The sequence below is a fragment of the Silurus meridionalis genome, chromosome 3 (genome assembly GCF_014805685.1).
Source record: "Silurus meridionalis isolate SWU-2019-XX chromosome 3, ASM1480568v1, whole genome shotgun sequence".
Lineage (NCBI taxonomy): Eukaryota > Metazoa > Chordata > Actinopteri > Siluriformes > Siluridae > Silurus > Silurus meridionalis.
The window spans coordinates 22,510,134-22,531,352 of record NC_060886.1 but is presented as its reverse complement, the minus strand read 5'-3'; the positions used below and the strand labels follow the sequence as shown (position 1 = coordinate 22,531,352).

Genomic DNA, 21,219 nt, shown 5'->3' with positions numbered 1-21,219 from the left:
CAAGGAGGGGAAGCGCTTCCCTGAACGTAACAGAGAAAATAGTCCATTGTTGGGAGGGCTGAGGTCCTTCCTGGCCCTGGTCCTCACCATGTGCTGTAGATGTCCTGCAGGTTAGGGAGCTCGGTGCGGATGCTAAGTTCAGCTGACCGCACCACCCTTTGGAGGGCTCGCCTGTCCTGCATGGTGCTGTTCCGAAGGAAGTGATGCTACCCGTCAGGACGCTCTCAATGGTGCCAGTGTAAAAGGTCCTTAGCACCTAAAGGTGTAGTTTAAACTGTAAAGACTGTAGGTGTAGAGATGCTGCCGGGCCTTCTTCACCAGGCTGTTGATGTGACAAGATCAAGACAGGTCCTGTGTGATATGAACTCCTAGGTGCCAGAAACTGACCACTCTTTCTGCACTGAAAGGATGGGTTGTTGGCTGTAATGGACATGAGAGCAAACTTCATGTCCAGGGTGGTTCATTCTGTCTGATTGTTTGTCTGGAGGTGAAGACCTGAGGACAGATTAACAGTGGCACCAAGGGCATTACAAAAAACTGGGGTCCACGGTCCATGACAATGTCCATGGAAAAGCCGGAAAACGTGATTGATGAGGATGTCATCGGTTTTACAAGCTGTAGGGAGAGCTACAAAATGGCAGCCCTGGAGAAATGATTTACTATAGCAAGTATGGTGGTGTAACCCACTGAAAAACCTGCAAACACAGAGTTGGGGGCAAATAAATGGTTGAGTACATTAAACCCACTTAACCTCGCCTCGATCTGCCAGGTTACAGCGAATACCAATCTTGAGGGATGGGGGATTATTTCTTTAGGGTGAACAGCCTGGAAAGAGCATTGGGATAGTGAATGTGGTAGGTGATGGTGAAGTTAAACTGCCCAAAAAACAATTCCCAACATGTGATGTGAACAGTCCCCAGGCCAAAAAAATTTTGGAGTTAAGAGTTAAAATACAGTGAAGGTTTTAAGTTTTAGAAGTAGTATTTAATATCACAGTTTGGATTTTTTTTTATTTTGTAAATATTAGTTATGGAGAGAACTGGATTAGGTGTTGGGGCCACTACCACTGAATGCCCACCTTTTATATGTACCAGCCCACCCTTATATAATTAGCTAGAACCATCCCTGACAGCTCCTTTTGCTGCAAGAATGCTTGGGAGGCATTAGGAGTGCAGACAAAAGAAGTAGCACTGGAGGTGAGTCGAATGAGGGGAACGGCTATCCTGTTGTAATTTTATATAACATTCCTTATATGCTGCTTATCCATCATTGAACATTTAAAGGCTCTGGTATGGAGGAGTTGGTGTTGAATCAATAATAATCTCAGATGTTGAGCTAATTTATGTGTTGGAGAGCAGCTGGTTTCATAACTCCAACTGATTTAAGATTCAAGCGATTCCAATGTTTTTTATTTATCATAAAAACTGCATAACTAATAGATAAGACTGTAGAAAGTACATTACTCATAATCACACACCTTGGTGCTCATGATATTTCTCACTCTCTATAGCGTTTTTGTAATGTTTTCAGGATTTATAATCACACACATGGTGTCACTGAAATCAGGATGGGTTCACCTCTATGTCTGGTTCTTCTCAAGGTTTTTTTCCTCATACCATCTAAAAAAAAAGAGTTTTTCCTTGCCACAGTCTACCCAGGCTTTGTGACCACGTCTATTGTAAAAAAAAAAAAGCGCCATAGAAATAAACTTAAATTGAGTTGAATTAAATTGAATCTGTCCACTCTTATGGATATACACTGTAGAAGCTGAGTAAAGGCCCATGAAACATTTCTCATTTCTCACCAACTGATTCATCTGACTGGGTTCCTTAAAGTGGCCTCATATTGTTTTGACACGTACACTAATGGAGGACCCAGAAGCAGGACTCACATACAATGGATGTTATTGAGGTAATATGAAAGAATGAAGAAAATTAGATCAGTGTAGAATTTTTAGTCCAGGTGGGAATCGAACCAGGGTCTCCAACTGGAGAGTCGAGCGTTTAACAAAAGAGCTACAAAGCGTGAACTGTGTAGGTTGGCGGATCAGTAGGAGCTAATGGTGATATATTCTGAACACAATCGATTAGCATTAGCAACAAATGAAACCAGGGAGTATATCAGACACGAAAGATAGATCACTGAGAGTCGGAACAATTTGGCGATGAGCGCCTGAAAGAACATTTTTGTCTGATCAGCAGTTATCTGCAGTTGTAGAAGGTGAGTGTAGATTGCAACAGTGGCAGACTTTTTGGGCTCATCTTTCCTGGCGGCTTTGTGCAGCTGATTAGATAAATATAGTATATAATGTCCATCCGAATGGTCATTCAGCATTCTCAAGATGATTTTGAGAAGAATTCGATTGCAAGATTTCCGATAGTGTCATTGGCATCAAAGCAAAATATGGTTAGACTCACTATAGCGTGCTTGAGACTGCATATATATATATATATATATATATATATATATATATATATATATATATATATATATAGTATAGTAATAGCAATATATTATGTTCATAGTACATATCCTTCTGTAAATTTCTGTTTATAGTAATAGCCATCTGTAAATTGTTCTTATAATACTATTTTATCTAATTTATATAACTCATGTAAACACTGTATATCCTGCACCTGCTGCTATTGCACTTCTGGTTAGACCAAAACTGCATTTCGTTGCCTTGTACTTGTACATGTGTAATGACAAATAAATTGAATCTAATCTAATCTACTATGTACTGTATACATACAGTAAGTCATGGACAATACCAACACAAACAGCTTGTGCTGATTTGTAGCCACTGTAGCCACTGGTGCTGCTTTGTCACAACAAGATGAATACAGTTTCTTCAAAACTTGAAAACTGGCAGGCAGCCTTTTTAACATTCCACATCTAATCTCCTTTTTACTGTAATCAGTGGTGAACTCTGTGCTGTCACAAACATTTTTAAACATTTGGCAATCTCAGGTCCAGGGCCATTTAGTATTAAAGAATGAAAAATAAACATGAGAGGTGCCCTTTTTTGTCAACTCCACCAGAAGCTGGAATCATCTGCCTATGAGTGTCTGAAGAACCAGAACTTTATATGCTGCAGATTGATAAAGAGACGAGGAATGAGTTTTGAGTTTTGTTTCTTTGTGTTGGCAAAGCAGATCACAGATGAATGGATTTTGTTATAATTTGACACATTTTGCATAATTGTATTTGGCAACATTAATTTATAACTGCATTCCTTCATGTTTGCCTTTTTTTACTAATTGCGGCATGTCATCTGTCACTAGGGATGCAAAACACATTGAAGGAGTCCTTAGGCTTTATTACACATTGTCCTCAGGCATGACACATTTCCTTTCATTTAAGACTATTGTTTCCATGATAATGTTTAATTGTGTTATTTAGCTGTATAATACTAAACAACAATGTACCATTAAATGAAGAAAACTAAAAAATAACCAGAGATAAACAGAGGACATTCAGTATTGCCTGAAAATAAAACAGCAAGGGTTGGAAGTGTACCTCACCCACTTGCATTCCAATACCAACATTAGCAAAAGGTATATTAATACATCTGCATACACTAAAAGGTAATACACAATAGCATTGTTGCCAGTCCCCTACAGGGCATAATTCACACACAAATCCAGACACTCCTTCACACTTAGAGGCAACTTAGAGTAGCCAGCCCACCTATGTGCATGTGCTTTCCAGGAGGAAAGAAACCTAAGAAGTTGAAAGAACACTATATAAATATGTAGAGAATGACACAGACAGAAATAAAGATTGAAATGTTAGCTCTGGAGCTCTAAGTTGCAACGCTGGCTGTTATATCACCAGGGAGCCATGAAAGTCAACAAGTGGCTTAGACTGATAAGAACAAAAAGTACATCCCAGTAAAAAGCTTTTTGTGATTTAAAGAATAAAACAATGAAAAAGGCCTTATGGAACATATTTGCAAGCAATGCACACATGATTGGCTGATTAGGTAACTGTAAAAATTAGACATGGGTGTTCTTATTAGAGTGTACAGTGAGTGACCAAAGTGTGCAGATTAACCTTAAACACACAAGGGCTATTTAAAGTCCCTGAAACTCCAACCAGCATGTTTTAGGACTTTAGGAATGTTTCTTGATCTACTGTTTAAATGCTCTGCATTACTCTGTGCACTGATTTTAACTTACTGCCTGGAAAATGCTTGTGCTTTTTGGCATGTGAGTTTTTTTGGTTTAGTTTTTCTTTTTTTTATAATAATAAAGTTCAATAGTATTTCATGGATTATATTGTACAGTGTTTGGTAAGAGAAACTGTAAATTCTCTGTGTGTGTGTGTCTGTGTCTGTGTGGGAGTGTCTGTGGGTTCAATGAGTTGTCTACACCCATGTTTGTGTTAGAACAGCACGTAAAGGGTTAACTGCTCTTACTGCATTTTGTGTACAGTGAAACTTGAGCTGCTGTGTACTTATTCCGACTGAGAGACTTCCTCTTTGACATTCGGTTTGGACAATGGCTTTTCGTAAGTTCCTTAAACCCACCACAGCCTGCCTGAGGATACAGAGAGCAGTAGGAGAAAATGTTGCAGCTTCTGTCTCTCCTAAAAATATCAAGACCATGGATGATATTCCTAAGGTTTCTCTTCCAGAACTAATGTACAGGATAACATTTAATGGATACTACAATCAGATGCATGAGCTGCAGGTACAGTGTGCCTAGAATGCAGTTTTCTTCACTTCTGGTCTTTATGAATTGATCGTGTTTTGAGAAGTGAATTCAGAATTTAGGACAAGAGGGATTTTAAACTTGGGAATGAAGAGTTGCTTCATTTATTATCTAGTTTTACCTCTTATTTATATGCTACTTTTTGTCAAAGGCACTGACATTTTAAAATATTTTTTTAATCCCCAGCTGTATTATAAACAACGTTATGGACACATGGTCAAAGTACAATTAGGCAGCGAGATTACTGTAACTTTAACTAATGTGGATCTTGTGGAGGAACTGCTGAGAAAAGATGAGAAGTTCCCTTGTAGAGGAAACATGACACCCTGGACTGAATATCGAGATATTAGGGGCTTAGGATATGGCCCTTTTACTGAGTAAGCCAGATTTATCTTTTACACAATTGCTTTTTTTTTTAGCTCTGCTATATGATTTGCTTATGTAGAGACTAAAATAATGTAACATGACAATTAGAGCTATATTTATTTAAATGTATATACTGAACTGTATATTGGCAAGCAGATCTTTTTTCATGAAATTATATTTTAAATATAGAATGTGTACATTTGCATTGGGTGCATTGAATATCTGGTTGTGGCTTAACTGTGTTAAATATGCTATTTTAATCAGAGAAGGTGAAAAGTGGTACAAACTCCGATCTGTGCTGAACAAGCGTATGCTGCATCCAAAGGATGCAATGAAGTATGAGCATGTGGTTAATGAAGTAGTCACAGATTTTATTAAACGTATACGGTTTCTGCGCAAAATGAGCCCCACTGGAGACCTGGTATCCAACATATCCAATGAGCTATACTACTTCTCTCTAGAAGGTATGATCTATCAGATTGTGGTTGCAAAAATATAAAAATAATTTATTATAATCATTTATATAAGCCAGTATTGATTTGTTGTAAAGAGACAGATGTATAATAAGGATTAACCATTTTATTGTCTAATTTCCTTTCTGTCCTGCTTATTCAGGAATCTCCAGCATACTGTTTGAGACTCGAATTGGTTGTCTTGAAAATGAGATTCCAGCTGAGACTCAAAACTTCATCGACTCCATTGCCCAGATGTTTACTAACAGTATGCTTGCAACTGTGGTTCCCAAGTGGGCACGCAATTATTTGCCATACTGGAAGCGCTACATGGGTGGTTGGGATGGAATCTTCAAATTTGGTGAGATAATTACTGATAAGACATTACTGTAATATCAAATATCTTTCTCCATCTCTGACTATTTCGGTAGAATAATCTTTGATGTATGAGCCTGTGTCGGTCAAATTAACAAAGATATCCGTGTTGCTTTGAATAGCCTGCAAGTTAATCGACAGGAAGATGGAGGATATTCAGATGCGCCTGGATGCAGGTCAGGAAGTTGAAGGCGAATATCTTAGCTACTTGCTCGCCAACACTAACATGAGCAAAAAGGATGTGTATGGAAGCGTTGCTGAACTGCTACTAGCAGGAGTGGACACAGTAAGGATACAGTAAAATATACTAACTTTTTTTGCTCCAAGATTTATGGTTCTTAAAATTGGAGAATAATTATTGCATGAAATGTCATGCCTCTTAAGACATCCAACAGCTTGGTGTGGGCCCTGTACCTGCTCTCACAGCATCCAAAAGCACAGGACATGCTGTATCAGGAAGTGACCAGCATTGTAAATGGGGACAAAATTCCAACAGCTGAAGATATAAACAACATGCCTTACCTCAAGGCTGTCATCAAGGAAACTCTAAGGTGGATTTTTGGAAGGAAAGAAATAAATGAAATACAAAACAGTGTTATGATAGACACATTCATACAGGCCATACCACCACAATTTAACACTGATTGTGCAGAGCAGAAATGTGTTCATCATTTCATGGGCAGTTTGGACATTTAACATAAAACAAAACTTGTATGAGAATTTGGTTATTTTACCTGTTAATAACACTATTATGATCATATATAGAATGTACCCAGTTGTTCCTGTAAATGGACGTGTTTTGTCAAAAGATGATGTGATAATAGGAGGACATTTCTTCCCTAAAAATGTAAGTTATTCATTATAATTTTTTTTTATATATATAGATTTTTATGTATTTACTCCTAAAATCAACGTTTAACTGATCAACTGCCCTTCTACACAGACATCATTTTCAGTCTTCCATTACGCGATCAGCCAGGATGAGACAGTCTTCCCTGAACCAAAGATGTTCCAGCCAGAACGCTGGTTGCGGGATGGGAGAGCAAGGCCTAATCCATTTGGTGCCGTTCCATTTGGGTTTGGAGTGAGAGGGTGTGTTGGTAAACGTATTGCTGAATTGGAGATGCACTTAGCACTGGCAAGGGTAAGAAACCAAATATGATTTACAAAGTGTTACCTACCTGTTTATTTATTTATTTATTTATTTATTTATTTTTATTTTTATTTTTTTACTGTGGACCACATTTAGACATTATTTCAAAATGTAAATACATAAATACTAAGACAAACAATTGCATTCTCTCTGTATTTAGATTCATTTTTGCTAACAAGATCGACTAGTGTTATGTCAATAAAAAAGCTGATGTTATCTCAGCTGTGCTTTGTCACCAGCACAAACAACATTGGGCTGAGCACTAAGACTTGGTGTACTAGAGTGCTACATATAGTGGTGCTGGAAATGGTGTTTTAAAATGGTTTTTTACTTTTCTTCAGTATGTTTTACGTGACTGCTAAAATTGTATGTGCCTTTATATGGCTTTGTTTCTGATTAACTCTCTGCACAACCATTCAACCAACAATAAAGTCCACAAATTGGTGAATTCTGTTGTGCAGATGTTTGATATGAACTACTCACTACACAATATACATAAGTTCCTAATGTGATCTGTTTCTATTTTATATTTCAGTATTCAGTCATATACTGTATGTTCAGATGTATAATTTTGAACTGCTGTTTTTCTTATTATCTAGATAATACAACAATTTGAAGTGAAGCTGGATCACAACATCAGAGAGGTCAAAGCCCTTTATCGCACTGTGCTTGTAGCAGACCGACCAGTCAATTTTCATTTTCTGGAACGGAAAAATGCATCCACTTAAAGTCAAATTATTAACTTTGACCAGGTTTTGTGACAGAAGAAGCCATCTGCTCTTTCCAAATGCCATTCCTCTAAGGACATGAATTACGTGTATATATATATATATATATATATATATATATATATATATATATATATATATATATATATATATATATATATATTTTACATTATATTATATACTACATACATTATATTTATAAAATGAAATTTTTACAATAAACACAGGTATACCACTGCAAATGACATTCATAGCTACACAAAGTGAAACCAGGTTCCCTTGTAGGTTTCAGATTGTAAAGAAACTGAATTATAGCAAATTTGTTTGAATGAATAAATAGCCATGTACATGTTTACTATCCACTAAGTAAAGCTTATTATGCAGTTGTACTTTGTTAATAAAGTGCTTACAAACACACACCTGTGTCTTTGCCAAATCACTACAAGTCAAATTTGCAGTCGAATAGCAAATTTTCACGAGAAAAAGAGAACATTATTACATTTGTAGATATTCCACGATACAGATATTTATGTGCTTATTTGTTTTTACAGTTCTTTTAATGTCAGTAACTGCTTTATCATGTTTAGCTGTGCAGTAAATGAAGCCTATCCTGGAAACACCAGGCAAAAACCAAGGATACACCATAATGGGATGGTATTGAAATGTGATGGTTATGAGAATAAATGATAACATATAAATACACAGAGATCCATAGGAATTACTATCGAAAGGTTTTGCATTCAAGTGTCTGTCCGTGAACAGGTGATAACCTCAACAATAAATATGGAACTATAATAAACAGACATTCGGTGTCACCCAGATGAGTCTGGGTTCCTTTTTAATTCTGGTGCCTCTTAAGGTTTCTTCCTAATACCATCTCATGGACTTTGCCAATGGTTGCCAGTGGCTCATGGGGGAGAATGATGTTCAAATTTATATTCATATTTTTTTTCTGCAAAGCTGCATTTTTCAAAACACTGTATACGTAAGATTGATTTGACGTCATTGCAGAATCTTTTACACAAGGATTCAAGAGTATATAAAGTGCTGTTTACATACAAATGACAAATAGATATAAATTAAAGATGCACATCTGAGGAATCTATGCATTATAAACTGCCATAAACTATCAAAGAAAAAGAAGCAGACGTCGATAGTCGTTCCTCCTCCAGAAGCATGGGGGCAGTAGTGTTGTAGGAGATACGGAACAAACCCGCCATTACAACAACAACAACAACGAAGAAGAAGAAGAAGAAGTACTTGCTCTTGTCCGCTGTTGTTTGCTAAAGAAAGGGGTTTTGCTAATGCCTTAAAAACCACACGTGTAAAGATGGGGATGTTTTGACAGCACGTGTGTAATTTTACCAGGATAATTGCTACAGTTTTGTATTGCGATCCGTGCAGTGAGTAAGCTAACTAAAATCATTTGGCTGCCAGGATTATGCTGATGGTTGTTTAGCTGCCTTATAATGAACCTGAGTGTATTTGGCTGACTAGTTTTTTCCACTCCTGTGACGTTATAGATAAATAATGTTCACAAAGTTTCTACTTGAGGTTGAACTTTGTTAATCAAGCTCTATGTGTGTGAAGTAACGCAGCTCATGGAGTATATTGTGAACCAGTAGTCTGATACTACTCCTGTCTGTTATAGGGTATTTTAGTGTAAAATTATATTCCTGTCTACATTCATTCAAAATGAATACAAACAATGTCTTTGGTAGACAACAAGGTGCTTTCCAGACGCCTAATGCCAGTCAGGGTAGTGGCCTCTTCCAGTCACTTGGTCAGCAAGGTTCAAGCGGCACTACACCGAATATTGGCTTTGGGCAGAAGTCACCGTTTGCTCAGCCTTCAGCTTTCAGTCAGCCACCAGTTTTTGCTCCAGGATCTGCACAACCATCGGTTTTTGGCCAGACGTTATCATTTGGTCAGCCACAGGCTTTTGGTCAAGGTAGTGGTTTAGGACAATCATCCTCTTCTCAAGCACCGGCTTTTGGACAGCAATCTTTGGGTCAGGCAACACTTGGATTTGGAGCATCACCATCTTCTATGGGACAAACTCCTGCCTTTGGTCAGGTGCAAGCGTTTGGTCCAACCTCTGGATTTGGTCAGGCTTCGGGATTTGGACAAAAGACATCTGGATTTGGTATTTCCCCCAGTAACTCACAGCTGCCTAGTAATCCTGTTGGCACTGGAGGCTCTCAGCTTAACTTCGGTCAGCCATCGGCTTTTTCTACTACAACTTCTGCTGTTAGTGGCCAGAGCAATACACAGACAAGTGGCTTTGGGTCCAAATTTAGCTTTAATTCTTCAAATGAAACAGAAATGCTCTTCAAACCTATTTTCAGTTCGAGTCCAGTACCTCCTAGTGCCCAACCTCTTCCAGGTCCTGAGTCTTTTGTTTCAGTTAAACCAGTTACAGTTGGTTCAGACAGCAGTCGACCTGGTACCACTGGTGCCTCACTTTTCAGAGTGTAAAACCAAGCACTCTGGATTTTAGCTTCTCCAAACCTGGAGCAGTTCCTTCTGCACCAGTTCCAACTTCTAGCATGTCTAAGACTGCAGGTGGAATGATGGGTGGAAACACTCTCCAGTTTGCGTTCTCTAAACCAGCCAATCCTATCAACAGCAGCAGCATTGCCACTGTTGCTCAGTCCACTAGCATTTCCAGCACTCCTTCTGCATTTAGCTTCTCAGCAAAAGTAATTCAGCCCCAGATGGCTTCTGACCACTCATCATTTGCATTTAGTGTTTCAAAACCTGAAGAGAACCCGGAGGTGAAAAATGAGAGCTCAGGGGAAGCAGGTTTTGCAAATCTTGGGAAGGGCATGAAACGAAAAGAAGAACCCAGTGAACCAAATAGTAGTCAAGGAAAAAGTTCCAAAGTCGAGGAAGCACAAGGTGAATCTATAGGCCCTAGACACCCATCCAAGCGTCCCCTTATTAGGAGTCGTGGAGCTACAGGTGGACTTTTTATAAATGCATTGAGTGGTCTAATTAAGACATCAGGAAGCACAGCTAAAAAAGAAGCACGAACCATTGATAAGGCTCCTGGAGAAAGACCAGACCTTCCAGTTGCAGATGTGGAGGCTCCACTGACCCCACAGAGACCTCAAGCTCCTATTAGACATGTTCTGGAAAAAGGAGAGAAGCCTGGTGAGTTTAGATAAGATGATCATACGTCGAGATGTCAGGTGAACTTTAGTAAACCCTAAGTAAACTTTCTAAAACATGTCTGTTTATATTATTGCAGATTCCGAGCCTGAAGGTGAGACTTGTACCCCATCTCGAAGGGTTGCCCGTGAAGACAGCACCGATAGCCTGGCCAGTCTTTCCCCCTCTGAACCCAGCACTGTCATTCAATGCAAGGGAATCCCACCCAACCTCAACCGGAAAGACATTGTCAAAAAACATTTTGGTCGCTTCGGGAAAGTCCACAGAGTGTACTGCAGACCTGAAAAGAATCTCGCTATCGTGCATTTTCACGATCACGTACGTTTTAATCAAAACTAATTCTTGAGAATATTCTAATGTACACGTAACATTTAAGCCTATTCAGAATTGGTGTTAATGTTAATTCCTAATGCTAATGTTCACCTTTTTTTAGGCATCTGCAGCAGTAGCAAAAAAGAAGGGGAAACATTTTCAAGGGACTGATGTGCATATATTTTGGCAAAGAAAGAAACTAAGTGAGTGCCTTAGCTGTGTTTGTCAGCTCAATATTTTGTAATGTTCTGTATAAAAAATTAAATGTAAATGACATATTCACCTATTCAGGCCCAGGCACAAAAAGAGAGAAACCTTCAGAAGTCAAAGATGTGGTTTGTGCAGAAGAGGAGTCGAGGACAGAGGGCACTCACCTCAGCCCATTACGAAAACCGTTGCCCAGATCCCCTGTTGTCAGCACCTCACTTGTTAAGGGGTAAAAACTCAAATGATCCTGTTTGAGAGTTCTGGAAAAAAAAATTTCTACTCTTTTAATAGTTTTGTTAAATAATTATATTAATTGCGCTTGCATAGCCGTATACACAGCTTAGAACTGGTTCAGTTCAACTTAAGCTAAGCTGTCTCTCTTACTCCTGCTTTGTGGTGTACACATTGGCATTAAGATTATTGATGTTTTAATTTTTTTCAGATCTCCATCCATGAGGTCCTCTGTAGCTAAAACCCTCCAGTTTGATATTGACCCTCAGCAGGATACAAGCTCAGAGGGTCAGAATGTAGAGCGACTAGTGGCCATGCCGTTATCCCTCCAGCCCCTGATCGGTCAAATAGCTGAAACAGCAGAGGAAAAGTACTGCCTTCTTGAACAGAGAGACAAGATTCTTCGCCAGTGTAAATGACCACTGTTATTCAGCTACATGTAAGTCCATACTATTTTTGCTTTACTTGCAAATAAACACGGAATGCTTTATTTTTTGCAGTGAGGCCAAAGAGAACGGACTTGGACTTGTCCAAAGTATTTGTGGGCACGTGTCCGGATATGTGCCCAGAGAAGGAGCGCTACATGAGAGAAACTCGCAAACAACTCAGCGTTTTCGAGCTTGTTTCTGATGCAGAAAGGGTTTGTTCTCTGATAATATTCCCATTTAAAAATCCTAAAGGAAAAACTCTTTTTATTTTATTTTAAATGTTTTTTTTTTTTAATCAACACTGTTGGTAATTAGTTTATTTAAACCACCATTTCCAGCACATTTCATTCTGCTTTCACATGGCATGGCAACGAACATATTGAAATTCCAGCAATTCAATACAGTCTGTTCTGCTTCACAGGTGGACCATTGTGCTGCCGTTAAAGAATACAGCAGGTCCTCGGCTGACCAGGAGGAACCTCTCTCTCATGAGCTACGGCCTCTGCCAGTTCTAAGCATGACAATGAACTACTTGATCACACAGATAATGGACCAGGGTGAGGGGAACTACAGAGACTGGTACGACTTTGTCTGGAACAGAACCAGAGGAATTCGTAAGGTGGGCTTCCCTGCTTCTACCTTCTAACTGTATTTGTGATTGTGTTAAAAGCTGACACAGCACGTTTTTTCTACTTTTATTCTCACTATCTTTTGTTTATTCTGTTGGTTATCCTTGCTTTTCTTATTGCTGCTGGTCTCTGAAAGCTACCAAAACAAATTTCTTTGTATCACTACAATGACAATAAAGTCTTTAAAAGTCTTTGTAGACTGACATGCTATTTGTCTCCACAGGATATTACCCAGCAGCACCTCTGTGACCCAGTGACTGTGTCTCTAATAGAAAAGTGCACTCGATTTCACATCCACTGTGCTCATCATCTGTGCCAGGAGCCTATGATGTCCTTTGATGCCAAGATTAATAATGAGAACATGACCAAGTGCCTCCAGAGTCTGAAAGAGATGTATCAAGACCTGGCAACCAAGGAGGTGTATTGCCATAATGAGGCAGAGTTCCGCCAGTACAATGTTCTGCTTAAACTCAACGATGGTGATATTCTTCGGTAAGCTATTAGATAGTAATGAATAACGTTGCAGTTATTTGTTAGACAAATATCCTTTGCTCAAACTTTAAGGAATGCTATGTACTGTACATTGCCAGTGATATGTATGGGTTTTTTTTCCCCCTCAAAAGTGAGATTCAGCAGTTTCGCAAAGAGGTCCGTGACTCTGTGGAGGTGAAGTTTGCAGTCCAAGCTTTTTCAGCTCTTAACAGCAACAACTTTGTCCGATTCTTCAAGTTGGTGAAAGCAGCATCTTATCTATCTGGCTGCATTCTTCACAGATACTTTAACCAAGTGAGTGCAGTTCAGGCAAATAAGTATACACTGTAAAACTTTGAATATTTTGTCAAATACAATGATAACAGGAGGAGGAGAGTAACGTAAGAACTGCGTAATAAAAGTCTATCCACAGAATACAAAAGTGAATTAAGATTACTGTATTTGGATTAATCTCGTCAAAAAAAAAAATTTCGTTTTTTGTTTTTAGAAGCATTCATGTTTCATTAATAGTTGTTTACATTTTATTTTGATAGGTAAGGAGTGCTGCACTGAAAGCCTTGAATGTTGCCTTCACTGTAAGCTCTCAGAGATCCACCATTTTCCCTGTGGAAGACTTGGTTCAAATGCTAATGTTTCGCAATGCTTCTGAAGCCACTGAATTTCTGCAGCTTTACGGACTTAGCGTCGCAGATGGGTAATGTTCTCTATGCTTTTAAAATACCATGTAGTTGAGTAAAAGTGGAGATACAGCTGGTAAAATATTGCTCCAGTAAAAGTGTCCCTTTTAAACTTTCACTTGAGTAAAAGTACAAAATTATTTGTCTTCAAATGTACTTAAGTACTATGATTTGTTATGGCTGTAATGTTCCTATATTCATTTTTGTCAGAAGAATCTTTGCTTAATCAGCTCAGTTTATGTGAAAAGACTCTGTTACTCTTAGCACGGCAATCTATTAATAGAATAATATCAATAAATCAAACACTGATTGATATCTATTACAATTATCATGAGCCCAAAACCTTTTCAGCTACTTAAAAAAAAAAAAAAAAAAAAAATCATGCAAATAAGTTCAAGTGGCAAGTTCGAGTCAGGAGTTTCTTCTATATTTTATTACTTTCCAAATGTTCTGCTTGAACTGCATGTAAGTAGATACCACCAAGCCGTTTTCTACCCTACATTTTTATCTACTAATAAATAAACAGAAACGACTGATTTAGCAAAATGTAGTAAGATATTTGACTTTGAAATGTAGTGAAGATAAAGTAAAAGTCTCCCCCAAATGGATAGCTTCAGTATCATTTGACTTTTATTTCCTGCTGGGAAGTTTTGGCAAAATGTTGACAGTTTTGAAGAGTTTAATGTGAATTTCAACAAATCTTCTTTGTGTAATTTCTCTAGCATGGTCGAGCTGAGCCGTACTGCATATCAGGAGCCGGACTTACCCATTCCTTCAAAGAAGTCAGTTGCCATTGAGAAGAAGAAAACCGTGCTGATCGGGGAGGTTGTGAATGGAGGCCCACTGCCCAACCCGCCAATGCATAAACCAGTCTGCAGCTTTGACTCAAACAACAAATACAGGGGGGATTTATCTTCCTTGGAGTCATTACCCACAGCCACAAAAGGTTGGTTAACTTACCTTATAGTAGTAGTTATCAAATAATGATTTTCTAAATCAAGGCAACCTGCGATTGAAAGCTGTAACTTAATCCCAAATAAGCTTTATAATCATTCTTTACTTTGTGTTGTCTTTCATTTATTACTGATAAACATTATTTTGTATTTACTGGTGAGAATATCTTTATAAAAATCATATAATGTTCTGCAGTAAAACCCCTGGTTGAACTGGACTCAAGGCCTCAGCTCAAACCCAAGTTGCTGGCTGAGACAAAGCTGTTTATGGAGCCCCCTGCTGTGGTAGAGCTGGCCCAGCACGAAGTGATACAAGACACTGGGGAGTCCTCACAACACGTTGTACCAGTCCTCCCAGTAAACCCACAGCTCATGTTCCAGCCCATTGCTCAGCCCCAGCCTGTCAGGCCCCCAACTCCAAAGAGAGAACTAGTCTACTCAGACCAGGTGAGAACAAACGATAAGGTTTGAGGGAGAAGTATCTTTTTAATTTATTTATCTTTTTAAATGCTTTATTAATAAATTTTCATGTGTAAATCGATATTAGAATCATTCTGTTCTTCTTACAGGATGTAATGGTTGAAGTAGAGTCTGTGGTGGAGGAGATTCTGGCAGATGAAGTCTTAGACGTTGCGAAAGCTGGTGCTCAGTATGTCTCTGTAGCTTTGAGGTAGGAAGACTCTCACGTTTCATTGCTTTAGAATATATTCCTGCCCTTATGTTTGAGTGGCTTTTGATTGAATTTTATTATTGTTAATTGATTGACTATGTTGCGTTATCAGAACACCAACGTGATTTCGCAATTAATGTGCATTTTTGATCATTTTTGATCATTTTTGATCAGCATTTGAGGTTTGGGGGCCTTGCTTAATGGTCAAGCAGTGGTAGCTTGGTGGTGCTGGGATTTGAACTCACATCCTTCCGATCAGAATTCCCACGTTAACCGCTAAGCTACTCCTTCCCCCTTTGTATTAATATTGCGATATGTCATATGTACATGCTTTTCTCTCTTGTCTACAGTGTGAGTGAGAGTGAGCTGCAGGCAATGGTCAATGAGGTGGTTTTTCAGATGCTCAGAGAGCTGTCTACTTCAGAGATCACTGCAGAGAAGGCGCGAATCGCTGAGGAGAAACGCAGGCTGGAGGAAGAGAGGTGTATATATTACCCGTCATGCTCTTTGAGAATTCTTGTTTTTTTTTTTTTTTAGAATTTTGATCTTGAATTTGTAAATATCACAATTTGTCAGCATGATTGTGTCATAAACCTAATATATGTTAAACCTAATACATCTTTTAAATCCTACTTGCTTTTTGTCTGTCCTTTTTTTTTTTTTTTTTTTTTTTTCCCCAGGCGGAGAAAGGAACGAGAGGCCTTCCTGGACAAGCTGAGCTTAGAGCTTTGTGGTGAAATCAGTGAGGAGGTTCTTACGCAGTGCACCAGGGAAATGGCTGCAAAGGAAATAAAGTTAGTCTGTTATCAAACATGTTTTTCGATATTAGATAAAAGAATTCAAAGTATTTTGCACTTTGAACTGCTCAACACTATGTAACAACACACCAAAGGTTTATGGGCACCTCATTATATCATTATTTCCTCTTTATGTGGATCATCACAACCATATAAGGTTCTTTGTTTAGAATTTCTCTGAATGTTATTCCCATAGACTTGCACAGGAGGAGAAGGCTGCACGTGTGGCTCAATGCACAGAGGTGGTGTGCAACAACTTGGTGGAGGAAACACTAGACATGGAGATTGCCTGCCTGGTCAGAGAGGTGTTGGATGCACAATTGCGACAGATACAAAAGTTTATTAAGAGGTGCATAACATAATACTATCATGTCAATCTCACTGTCTTGAAATATTACCTTGTGTGTATATAAGGAAAATAACGGTTTCGCATGCGTGTAGGTGGCGTGACGTGGTTGCAGTACGTCGACAGTTGAAGAGGCAGATGCGTGGATTCCCTGCAGCCCCATGCTGCGTCGATCCACGTTTCAAGCTGAAAGCTTTGGTCCCGAGTGCCCCATCCTTCCCATCTATGGACACACTTGCTCGAGGTCTCATTAGCCTAGGCAATGCAGGGAACATGGTTGTGTCCTGCACAAGGTGACCTAACCATTTTAACATGGTCCACATTTTTTAATGCAGGTTAATATTTATGGCTTTTTGTGCTGCACTTTTTATTAACTGCATTTGATTCTTTGCGATGGCAGGTTACTAAAAACAAGAAATGACACCATCCGCCAGATGCGAGTAGACTACTATTACAATTTGTTATTAAGGTGAGAACCTGTGATAGGGCAAATGTACCTTCAGCTATGTCAGTCAGACCTATTTAATAACCTATTTTCATTTGATTCCTTCAGTGAGCGTGTGTGGTCTCCTCTCGACCTGCCCACTCTGGTGGCCGAAAGCACTCCTAATCCACCTGACAGAATCTTCTGGAAAGCCACTCTCATGCTTCCCAGTGACCAGGACAATGACATGAGCAGGTAAGAGAGACTAGCGCTTGTTTTCCCCAACTCTAGAGCCCGATCACTTTAGTGCACTTTGTAGATAAAATGCTTTTGTTTTTGTTTTTTTATGATTTTTCTCTTTAGCACGCTGACCAATTGGCTTAAAGTTAAGCTAGGTGGTGAGGAAAGTATGGAGGAGAGCATGGCAGAGTCAGAAGGGAAACTCAATACACTGGTCATCAGTAACAGCTTGAGAGATATTGGACAAAAGACCCACAAGGTTCACCTCTGCATAAAGGTGAGACCCCTTATAAAGATCAAATTAGTGCTTGGTGTTCCCACTCATTCGCTATGATCTGAACAACAGAAAGCACTGATCCATGTTATTGTATTTTGGTTTGTTTTAGATTTGTAAATCTGGCACAAGCAGTCTTTAGGAAAAAAATGTTTTCTCTTTTGTTACAATGGGAATTTATAATGTTTATTATTATAACTTAAAAACAAAAAACCTGCCTGCAGGTAAGCTATGGTCCTCTGAACGAGGAAGGGCAGAGCCAGCTGGAGGAACAGAATGAGCTCCTAGGTACCAGCTCCCTGCTGATGCTCCTCCCAGCTCTGCCGTGCAGTGGGCTGGATGAGGAAGACGTACCCCTGCTCTCCGCACTCCTCCAACTAAAGCAGGTCCAGCAAGCCAGCGGATGGAACACTGCACTGCCCCTGGTGTTGCTCATTCCTGAACAACTTGATAAAAAAGTCGATGACCAGAAGTTAGAACAAGGTCTATACTGGCATGATTTGAATATATATATATATATATATATATATATATATATATATATATATATATATATATATATATATATATATATAAGCTTGCGCCTGTTTATAATCACTTTATCATTTCTGAAAAGGTTTAAGCATTTTAAAATGGAGTGATATTAAATTTTTTATCTACAGTTCTTAAGCTGAAGTCATTAGTTCAAGATGGGCTGATTTCAGAATACATCTTTATCCATCTCACGGGTAGTGTCACTGATCTGCAAGGATCCAAACAGGTCAGTGTCTGTCTCATTTATACGCAATGAAAATCTAAATTGATATTGTAGCTTCAAAACTAAAACTTGGTACGATTTTTTTGTTAGATTGCCAAAGCTGTTCGCTGGCTGATTGCCCACTCTCCAGCCTCTACAGTCCTCTCCTCTCAGCCTCTGCTGCAGTTTGTAGAAAGAGGGCTGTGTCGTGAGTTTTACCAGCGGTTCCTTCATGACAAGCATGAAAGAGCAAAAGCCAATCTGCCATGCCAGGAGCCAGAAGCAGTCATCCATCTCTATAACACCGTGCTGGCCTATCTGGCGGATGTGGTCAGCTCTGAGAGTCTAGTTGGAATCTCCTGGCCCCCACCTGAATTCTCTTTTCCTGAGAACAGAGAGCTTGTACCACATCTGGACTGGAATTCCCCTCAGCACCTGTCCTGGCTGAAAAGAGCAATCCTCAGACTGCAGATGCCTGAGTGGGAGTGGCCTCCTAAAAATGGTACGTCTGTTAAAATGGTTAAAGCACCATTTTGTGTCTATACTGTATTGGGCATTCTTTTGTATTTTACATAGTTACATGTATAGCCTATAACAAATATCTTTTTTACTAGCTCCATGGACCCATTTGTGCTCACGCATATTTGAGTACGTCTCTCAGATCCCCAGCTGTGCCCAAAGCCAGCCCCTTCTCATGTCACAACTGGAGCACCTGCTAGCAAGAGTACGTGCTCAACACGTGCGACGAGACTGTGAGGATGAGGAGTGTGATGGGCCTTCTTTTAATAACCTACCCTGGGATGACATTTTGATCCTTTGCATAGAGCACCGGCTGAGAGACTGGCATATAGCTGAAAGTCCAGTAGTAGCGGGTAAGGACCGAGTAATTTGTTCTTTTTAAAATGGAGATACAAATGCTCTCTGAATCGTCGCTTTACTTATTTAGAATTGGATTCTTCAATACCTGTTTATGCTGTTTTTCTGTCTGTTATAGACGCTTTCACTGACAAAGGAGAGGTTTTGGTGTACTACTACAAAGAGCAGCTTAAAGACTTTGTTCCTCCAGAAAGCTGGGTAGCAGCAGAGAGACGCACTCACACAGAGAAGCAGCAGAACACAGTAAGGTAAGTATCTGAGAGTGGGAACAAAACACTGGACACTCCTAACCTGGTTCCATGGCTAGTGTAGCTGTGGTTTGACTGTTTGTGTGCCATTGTTCACACCACCCCAAGCACCACCAGTTTGTGACATGGTCAGTTTTTAGACTAAAGATCTCAGAGCAATGGGGTGAATGCTTCGTTGTTGCATCACTAATTGGACTGATTGATTGCATATTGGACAGACAGTCATGTTACGCTTACACTATTAGATTACACTACGAAACTGGCCTTATTGGCTCATACCTTACAGTTTCCAGTACACATCACTTATCACTTGCCAAAAACTCATTTGTTTTCTCCCAGGTCAAAGCTGAGCTCCACGCCCATTCTAACATCAGCAGCATGGTTTCCCAGACACAAACTGTTCCAGAGTGTGATAGAGACAGGGGAGAAGTCCTCTGTGTTAGACATCTCACACACTCCTTCACCTCAGGAGCTGTTACCTCAAAAACTGCTCTCTAGCATTCAGCAGGAAAAGGCTCAAAGTCAGAGGTTAGTCATTGAAAGTCTTTGAAACTTGAAACGAAAATCGACAGTGTACTTTTCTGAAGGATTTTATGCACACAACCTGTAAATAGCTGATCTTTTACTTTTGGATAAAAGTGCTAACATTTCTATGGCATGTTCAGGTTTGAAGAAAAGCTGCAACGTTGGTTAGAAGTGGATCCTCTGGACTCAGTCTCCATACCTCTGTTTGTGCCTTCCACATTGTTATCCATGCCCAAGTTTCTTCTTCCCAAACAGCATCCCAGTGCACGTGCTGCCTGCATCACACAGGTAATTCATTAGTTGTATTTTTATTATTATCGGCCTAACTGCAGGATCTAGCCCTGCTGCATTGGTGGAGAATTCACCACAATTCAAAATAAGATTGAAAAGAAGATCTGACTAAAATTTCTGGCATAACTGATATTTATGAGCCACTCGTTTTAAAAAGAAAACCATATTACAGCTATTTTTTTGTTGTATTGCATTTAAATTGTACCATATAGTTTCGTTATTTTACATAGACGTCATTTCTCTGCATTTGTTTCAGGAAGCAGAAATTGAAGACCCTGCTGCAGTGGCTTCCGCTAATAGAAAAAAGGGACCTGTGTCTCTAACACAACGACTGAAAGAGCTCAATAGACTGGTGATAGCAAATCGAGAGGAGGAGCTGGCATGCAGTCTGAAGCTAAACAGCCTACTGGAGATTATAGAGGATTGAGCAATGCTTTTTTTCCTGCTACTGTTATAACTGAGATGCTGCATGATAAATAATAAATATTTCTTATACTGACAATATTTTATCAATATTTAAGGTTCTTTTGAGTGCAGAAATGAACGGGGAGCCTAATAATACTATAGAAACTCATCTTACTATGGTCATGATATATTTTGTAAAGGACTTGAAAGTGTTATTTCCCACCCCTCCTTTTTGTTTTAAATGTTATATTTTTAAACACTGTTGGTTTTTTTTTTAGGTTAATAAATTAGTTTTAAAATAAGCCATCAGATTTGTTTTTCCTTACATTTGTGTGCATTTCTTAAATCTGTTTGTGTGATGGACTTAAATAAAATTATTGGCCATGTTTAATGCATAATGTTGAGATTTTCTGGATACATTTGAGCATATTGTAATAAAGTTTAAAAAAATGTTTGCCGCTTCCTATTGTTTGTTCTGTCTAGGAATGAAGGGAA

General features: G+C 39.1%; 2 protein-coding genes across 3 annotated transcripts; both read left to right on the top strand.

Annotated features, from left to right (window-relative positions):
- Nucleotides 1–1,895: 1,895 nt before the first annotated feature.
- On the top strand, nt 1,896–8,206 carry LOC124382704 (sterol 26-hydroxylase, mitochondrial-like). Of its 2 annotated transcripts, none has more exons than XM_046844871.1 (10): nt 1,896–1,911; nt 4,437–4,694; nt 4,902–5,092; nt 5,346–5,545; nt 5,697–5,894; nt 6,031–6,194; nt 6,293–6,459; nt 6,674–6,755; nt 6,852–7,052; nt 7,661–8,206. In XM_046844871.1, the coding sequence occupies exons 2-10, from the start codon at nt 4,503–4,505 to the stop codon at nt 7,787–7,789; spliced, it is 1,524 nt and encodes a 507-aa protein (XP_046700827.1). In that variant the 5' UTR covers nt 1,896–1,911; nt 4,437–4,502; the 3' UTR covers nt 7,790–8,206. The 2 variants fall into 2 exon arrangements, with proteins under 2 accessions (XP_046700827.1, XP_046700826.1); XM_046844870.1 differs by lacking the exon at nt 1,896–1,911 and adding an exon at nt 2,077–2,220.
- Nucleotides 8,207–8,939: 733 nt separating this feature from the next.
- On the top strand, nt 8,940–21,178 carry LOC124382703 (minichromosome maintenance complex component 3 associated protein). The gene is given in 29 exon segments (XM_046844869.1): nt 8,940–10,256; nt 10,259–10,945; nt 11,043–11,281; nt 11,397–11,478; nt 11,567–11,711; nt 11,925–12,124; nt 12,214–12,353; nt 12,563–12,760; nt 12,994–13,262; nt 13,394–13,556; nt 13,796–13,956; nt 14,662–14,885; nt 15,089–15,339; nt 15,462–15,562; nt 15,913–16,044; nt 16,243–16,356; nt 16,556–16,708; nt 16,801–16,998; nt 17,106–17,174; nt 17,259–17,384; nt 17,493–17,646; nt 17,868–18,126; nt 18,306–18,403; nt 18,491–18,881; nt 18,994–19,251; nt 19,374–19,503; nt 19,843–20,031; nt 20,169–20,316; nt 20,576–21,178. Coding segments are annotated over 29 exon segments (6,222 nt in total). The 5' UTR covers nt 8,940–9,484; the 3' UTR covers nt 20,747–21,178.
- The last annotated feature ends 41 nt before the right edge of the window (nt 21,179–21,219 follow it).

Excerpts from the sequence above, each read along its gene's own strand:
- LOC124382704 (XM_046844871.1), top strand. The coding sequence starts at position 4,503 with ATGGCTTTTCGTAAGTTCCTTAAACCCACCACAGCCTGCCTGAGGATA. Across the intron at positions 6,195-6,292 it reads TACTAGCAGGAGTGGACACA|ACATCCAACAGCTTGGTGTG; the intron begins GTAAGGATACAG and ends ATGCCTCTTAAG. Across the intron at positions 6,460-6,673 it reads GTCATCAAGGAAACTCTAAG|AATGTACCCAGTTGTTCCTG; the intron begins GTGGATTTTTGG and ends GATCATATATAG.